The following is a 7,101-nucleotide window of genomic DNA, read 5'->3' as shown; positions in this document are numbered from 1 at the left end:
GGGCAGAGGCCTGACCCAGCCCCCATCCCTCTATAGTCTCCAACCTGGGCTCCTTCCCCCCTTCTCAGGTGCCCCTCCCAGGCACCTGAGGAAACCCCACAGCTTCCTGGCGAGGGGTCAGAGCTGAGGCCTGGTGGGATGTCCTCAGCCAGACAGCCCAGCCCTCTTTCCAGGCCAGACTTTTAGGGGGAAGTAGGAGAACCCAGCAGCCTGGGCAATGGAGTGAAGTGCCGGGTGCCTTGTGGGACAGGTGGCCAGTGGGGCTGCAGGGGGCCCTTGGGAGCAGGCAGCCAAGCCAAAAGGGGGGACTTTGAGCTGCCAGTCAGACCCTCCTCCTGCTCTGGTGCTTGGGAAGGACCATTAGAAAGAGCCTGACTCGAGGCTTCTTCTCTGGAATTCTGCTTGGGAGAATTTTGACTTTCCCTGATTAGAGCTTATACTATCCTAGCAAATTCTATTTATTATACCTTGGGTTCTTCCTCCCTCCCAAGGGGCCCCTGAGCCTTAGAGAAAGAGTTGAAAGAAGCTCCTCACCTCAGGTTCAGTGTTCTGGGGTCCAGCTCAGCAGGAGCAGCCTCATTAGACTTCCCACCACCAGCCTCTGCCCTCAGGGACCACTTGGCAGGAAAATAACTCCGGGTCACTGCTGTCCTCCAAGGGCTCAGGGCCTGCCTTCTGGAGCCAGGCAGGCCTTCTGGCTTTGTTTACCAACTATGAGTCCTCACCCACTGGGCCTTCCCCCTCTGTTTCCTCCTTTGTAAGGTGGGAATAATAATGGCACATGCCTGTAAGATTAAGTGATTCAAGTGTGAGCCTGGAATCTTGCTTGGTATATTGTAGCCTCTTGGTGAATGTTAGCTGGTATTTATTGGACCGTGAAATGCTTCCATTTCAATTCTCTGGGCATTTTTGAGGTCCTACTGTCAGCTCGGCCATGGGACCTCAACGTGGAACCAGACTGGAACAGACATGTGGACAACAGCCAGACGGGCAGAGATTTTTTTTTTTTTACACCAGGTAGAGGGTTCTGGAAGTCACCTACCACCCCAGCCCCCCGCTGGGCCAGGAACGCCCCTCTGTGTCCTCCCTCTGCTCAAGCCCACTCCCCAGGAACCGCTGGGTCTGGCGCACACACAGATTAATAAACATTGAGGACAAAAAGGGTCTTGAGTGAAATAGTTGTCGATGGCTGAAAAGGAGGAGGTGGGCGGCCCTGCAAATAGGCCTTCCGTCAGTAGTGAGGGCCTCACTCTGGGGCACGGAGGCTTCCAGAGCTGTGACCCCGACACAGGCAGCCCAGCCTGGGGGGGCCCCTTATCCCAAGGCCCTTGCCCCCCCCCCCCCAGGCTCCCTCTTCTCTGCAGACCGGCCCCAGGTAGCTCCCCAGAGGGGAGGAGCAGGGAGGCCTGCCCGGAGGTGGGAAAGGGGCAAGGGAAGCCCCGTGCTCATCTGCCGCCTCCACCACCGAAGGGGGCGAATGGGGCGAGCGGGAGACGGTGGGGACCCGGGGCGCCCCGGTGGGTGGCGCGCAGAGGGGCCACGGCCCCAGGGAGCCCCGCGGGGAGCCGAGTCCGCGGGCACCGGGAGCGACCCTCGCGGGCTGCGGCGGGGCCAGGCCACGGTCCTCGGCCTCGGGGTCCGCCTCCGCGAAATGGGCGGGCGGCGCGGGCGGCGGCGGGGCCGAAGGGGTTAACGCACCTGGGCCGCCGCCGCCCCTCCCGGCCCCTCCTCCGGCCGCGGGGAAGAGGAAAGTGGCGGCGGGGGCGCGGCCCGGCCTTCGCTCCCGCCCGCCCCGTCCGCGTCCCCGTCCCCGCCCGCCGTCCCCGAGCCGCGGCGCCCAGAGCTGCGACCCGCGCGCCCCGCTCCGCCGCCGCCCGGCCCGGGCCGCCATGTCTCTGTGGTGAGCGGGGCCGGCGGGTGCCCCAGGTCGCGGGGCGCGCGGGGGCGGGCGGGGGCGGGATGCGGGCGGGGTGCCGCGCTGGGTGCCGGGGCTGGGTGCCGGGGCTGGGGCTGGGGCTGGGTGCTGGGGGCTGGGGTGCCCGGGGCTGGGTGCCGGGGCTGGGTGCCGGGGGCTGGGGCTGGGTGCCGGGGCTGGGGTGCCCGGGGCTGGGGCTGGGTGCTGGGGCTGGGTGCCGGGGCTGGGTGCCGGGGCTGGGTGCCGGGGGCTGGGGCTGGGTGCCGGGGCTGGGGCTGGGTGCCGGGGCTGGGTGCCGGGGCTGGGGCTGGGTGCCGGGGCTGGGTGCCGGGGGCTGGGTGCCGGGTGCCAGGGCTGGGGCTGGGTGCCGGGGCTGGGTGCCGGGTGCCGGGGCTGGGGCTGGGTGCCGGGGCTGGGTGCCGGGGCTGGGGTGCCGGGGCTGGGTGCCGGGGCTGGGGCTGGGTGCCGGGGCTGGGTGCCGGGGCTGGGTGCCGGGGCTGGGCGCCAGGGCTGGGTGCCGGGGCTGGGGTGCCCGGAACTGGAGTGCCCGGGGCTGGGGCGCCCAGGGGGTGGCCTCAGTTTCCCGGGATGGATGGGCTTGGCGGCGGCGGCGGGATGCCTGGCAGGGTGCGGCGCCCCGAGCAGCCGGTCGGGCAGGACTGCAGGGGGCCCTGGGCCCAGGCTGCCAGGCACCCTGGCCCCACCCCAGGACCCCAGGCTCTGGGGACTCCAGGGCTCTCCGGGAGGCTGGGTCCCGTCGCCCATTCCGAGGGCCTCTTGCGTCCAGGGCAACACCCATCCTCTACCCCCACCCCCGAGGGGCTCTCCTCCTTCCCGGGGAGCTCGAGCCACCACCTCTCCCCCTCGCCCCTCTCCTTCCTCCCCTGAGGGACTTTTGGCCTACAAGTGGAGTGGGACGATGCAAGGGGACCGGCCTGGGGCCCCCACCCCACCCCAACGCATCCCCCTCCCCTGGGGTGACCCCCACGGAACTTCCTCCAGGACCCACCTGTCGAGCTGGGAGGGGAAGGGGTGCTTCGTTGAATCCCCTAGGGCAGGAGACCCTGATCTGGAACATTCTGCTGTTCCCTCGGGAGGGTCAACTCTCGAGTCACCCCCCCCCACACACACACACACACACACACTCCAGCACCTGGCTGACCCAGTCTTCCTCCGACCCTATACACAGGAAACCCTGGGACCCCCATGGGAAAATGTGCTTCGGGGGGCTCAACATCCACTTGCCCTGGGTGCCTGAACCTTCAACCAGCCAGTCTTGAGGGCCACCCCGGGGCTTCTCCAGGGTCCCCAGGGTCCCAGTGGGGTACACTTTAGTCTGTTTCTTCCATTCCTCCTGACCCTGCAGCTCGCTCCTGAGGTCCGGGCTGGCTCCCTCTTGGCCCGGCCCTGTGAGGCCACACTTCTAGCTGCGTGTTCCCCCAAGAGCCCTCGGCCCCTGTGTCTCCTCAAGAGAAACCAGGGCAGGAGGCCTGGCCACCTCCAGAGGGTGAGCTAAGGAGAGAGGGTCCTGGGACAGACACACGTACACACCCGGCCCCAGGCCTGCGAGCACCTCCTGCAAAAGGCTTTAATTTCCGCTTCATAAATGGGTGTGTTAGAGACTCTCTGGCAAGGAGGGTCCCTGGGAATGGATAGAGGGCAGCGGTCATGCTAGGAGATCCCTGCCCCATTCTCCGGCCTCCACCAGCCATGTGGGCAGTTTTGCATTGGGTCAGATGGATGAGGTAGGAGGGGAAAGGACAGGCTTCTTCAGGTCCCACGTTAGAGCCTCTCCCCAATATCCCCCACAGGCGATTGAGCCCCCAGGCTGTAGAGCAAGTGCTATCTCTGCCCCCCACAACAGTTCACCCCAGTGGTTCCCCAGGTTTGCACAGGGAAATGAAAGCAAATGGGGTGGCTTGCTGGGGGGTTGGGAAACCAGCAGAAATCTCCACCAGAGGTCGTCCTTATAGACTCTTGGCATTCCCCCGACTGCATACCCACTGCAAGTTGGCGCTCCGATACCTCGTTATCCTCATTGAGGGGGAAAAAGAAATCACAGTTTGGAGACGTTAAGTGGGACCCACTTAGAGAGTCATTGTGCTTGTAAGTGGCAGAGTCAAGATTTAAACCCCGGCAGCCTGACTGCAGTGCTTGTCCTTGAACTTTGTGCCGCGTGGGTCCCCTGGTCCTGGAAGAGAGAGGTCAGGGTCGGAGAGGAAGCAGGACCCAGCTCTAACCACTCGGGGTGGGGGGGCCCCGGGACTTGTGTCCGTGCCCAGGCCCCACTCGCCCATCTGGGGCTGCGGCTCGGAACAAGGCGACTTCGAGAATCACGGACGACTCATCCTTTCCTCCCCCCTCTCTACCACCCTCCAACCCCTCGCCCCCAGGAAGAAAACCGTCTACAAGAGCGTGTGCCTGTCTCTGGCCCTGCTTGTGGCCGTAACAGTATTCCAGCGTAGCCTGACCCCCAACCAGTTCCTGCAAGAGCCCCCGCCACCCACTCCAGAGCCGCAAAAGGCCCAGAAATCAAGTGGACACCTGGTGAACCCCAACAGCTTCTGGAAGAACCCGAAGGATGTGGTTGCCCCCACGCCCGCGGCCCCGCAAGGGCCCCAGACTTGGGACGTCAGCACCACTAACTGCTCAGCCAACGTCAACCTGACCCACCAGCCCTGGTTCCAAGGCCTGGAGCCCCACTTCCGGCAGTTCCTGACCTACCGTCACTGCCGGTACTTCCCCATGCTGCTGAACCACCCCGAGAAGTGCGGCGGCCACGTCCACCTGCTGGTGGTGGTCAAGTCGATCATCACGCAGCACGACCGCCGCGAGGCCATCCGCCAGACCTGGGGCCGCGAGCAGGAGTCGGTGAGCGGCGGCCGCGGCGCCATCCGCACCCTCTTCCTGCTGGGCACGGCCTCCAAGCAGGAGGAGCGGACCCACTACCAGCAGCTGCTGGCCTACGAGGACCGTCTCTACGGCGACATCCTGCAGTGGGACTTTCTCGACAGCTTCTTCAACCTGACCCTCAAGGAGATCCACTTCCTCAAGTGGTTTGACATCTACTGCCCCAACGTGCAGTTCATCTTCAAGGGCGACGACGACGTCTTCGTCAACCCCACCAACCTGCTGGAGTTCCTGGCTGACTGGCAGCCGCGGGAAGACCTGTTCGTGGGCGACGTCCTGCAGCACGCCCGGCCCATCCGCAAGAAGGACAACAAGTACTACATCCCGGGGGTCCTGTACAGCAAGGCCAGCTACCCCCCATACGCGGGCGGCGGCGGCTTCCTCATGGCCGGCGGCCTGGCCCGGCGCCTGCACCACGCCTGCGACACCCTGGAGCTGTACCCCATCGACGACGTCTTCCTGGGCATGTGCCTGGAGGTGCTGGGTGTGCAGCCCACGGCCCACGAGGGCTTCAAGACTTTCGGCATTTCCCGCAACCGCAACAGCCGCATGAACAAGGAGCCGTGCTTCTTCCGCTCCATGCTCGTCGTGCACAAGCTGCTGCCCGCCGAGCTGCTGGCCATGTGGGGGCTGGTGCACGGCAACCTCACCTGCTCCCGCAAGCTGCAGCTGCTCTGACCCCGGCCAGGCCGCCCGAGAGGCTAGGGCACGTGTCCTTGAGCCCCGGGAGTCAGGGGGCTGGAACGGCAATGCCAGGACATGGACCGTGGTCCCCCCGCGCAGGGAGGTGGAGGGGGTTCGGGCTTTCCGTGCCCCGGGCTGTGATGGGGCGCAGTTAGCCGGAAGGGGGCCTCCCGGTGTGCACATCCCCCAGGAAGTGGAGCTGAGGCCCAGGAACGTTTGCAACTGCCCTGACTGCTGAAGGTCGTCTTGGGAGCGGGGCCGTTGGCCACTGGTAGCCCTCCTAACCTGGGTTCCCTGCTAGGCTCCCGGTGACCTGGGGGGAGGCCCTGGTGGTCTCTGAAGGAACTCTGTACTCAGGTACCCGGCTTAGGCCTGGCCCTGGATGGGTCCGTGGCGGCCCTCTTGTCTTCACAGACAAGATTCTCCTTCCCCCATGAAATGCCTCAGTCTCCCCCCACGGGCCCAGGCAGCCCTTTCAGGAGAAGCTCAACCCTGTGCGGGCTCACAGGCCCCCCCCCCCCCGCAGCCCATGCCCCTGGGTCTCCAGGAGATGGAACCTCAGAAGGCCCTCAGCACCATCCTCACCCCCACACCTGCCTAGAGTTGCTGCTCAGTCTCTGCAACCAGGTGGCTTCCCTCCTGGCTGTGTCCCTACAATGCTCCATCCACCCCTGTCTGGAAGCGCGGCTGGCCGCCCTGACTACCTCAGCAATCCTCAGAACCTCTGGATGGGCTGCGCCCCCTCCCCACCCCACTCCCCCGACACAGGGCCAGAGAGCAGTGCTCAGCCCCACGCAGTCATGGTGCTGCCCGACCCACCGAGGGCCTTCACGCAGCCCCACCGAGGCCTGGCTCCCCGGCCAGAAACCAGCCGGTTTGGCCCTGGAGATGGACATTCCTCTATTACTGTGAAGTTTTTATTTATGGAGGGAGGGAGTGCCAGGCCTCGGGAGATTGGTGGTATTCTCCGTTCCCTACCCTCATTCCAGCAAGAGACCTCCTCCCTCGGCCACTCACCCCCCTCCCGGGACACCCCCTTGCCTGTCACGGCCCCCTCTGGAACCCTGTCCTACCCGCCTGCCCGCTTCTCCAGGGCCTGAGCAGACCAGCATTTGCCCCGGTGAAGGGATGAAGTGAACCTTGTGTGCCACCTCACCCGGGCTCAGGCGTCCTTGGGGATGGGTGCAGAAGGATGCCACCTCATATCCAGGTGGAGTCACCCGGGAAAAGATAGAGGGACCAACTCTGTTTTCTCAATAAAAGGGGGCTGTGTTTTTCTGGTGTGGAACTTCCTGTCACCATGTCCATCAGAGAGAGTCTGGGGCCAGGGTTGCCAGATTTCTGAAGATACTGCTTGTTCCTTGCTCTTGGCTGGTGGGTGCACAACTTCAAGGGGATGCAGGTGCCAGGATCAAAGCAGAGGCCACAAGGGCCGGAGTCCAGACAGCTGCCCCCCAGAAGAGGCGGTATGGGGGAGAAATGTGCCCACTAATGGTGCGTTCCTGTGGGGCCTGCCTGATGTTACAGTGGGTAGGGTCGGGCGGTGTGAAGGGTTCTGGGGGGGGTCCCTGATGTCCCTCCAGTCATCCTGG

At 65.0% G+C, this 7,101-nt stretch overlaps 1 protein-coding gene across 2 annotated transcripts; it reads left to right on the top strand.

Annotated features, from left to right (window-relative positions):
* The first annotated feature begins 1,751 nt into the window (after positions 1-1,751).
* On the top strand, positions 1,752-6,797 carry B3GNT7 (UDP-GlcNAc:betaGal beta-1,3-N-acetylglucosaminyltransferase 7). 2 transcript variants are annotated; one of them, XM_072719179.1, is made up of 2 exons: positions 1,752-1,900; positions 4,309-6,797. In XM_072719179.1, exons 1-2 carry the CDS (start codon positions 1,890-1,892, stop codon positions 5,501-5,503), a joined length of 1,206 nt encoding a protein of 401 aa, XP_072575280.1. In that variant the 5' UTR covers positions 1,752-1,889; the 3' UTR covers positions 5,504-6,797. The 2 variants fall into 2 exon arrangements, with proteins under 2 accessions (XP_072575280.1, XP_025862050.1); XM_026006265.2 differs by lacking the exon at positions 1,752-1,900 and adding an exon at positions 3,105-4,021.
* The last annotated feature ends 304 nt before the right edge of the window (positions 6,798-7,101 follow it).

This window comes from Vulpes vulpes, chromosome 9, assembly GCF_048418805.1.
Source record: "Vulpes vulpes isolate BD-2025 chromosome 9, VulVul3, whole genome shotgun sequence".
Lineage (NCBI taxonomy): Eukaryota > Metazoa > Chordata > Mammalia > Carnivora > Canidae > Vulpes > Vulpes vulpes.
Note: the sequence above shows the minus strand (reverse complement) of the source record. Positions and strands in the feature narration are given on the sequence as shown.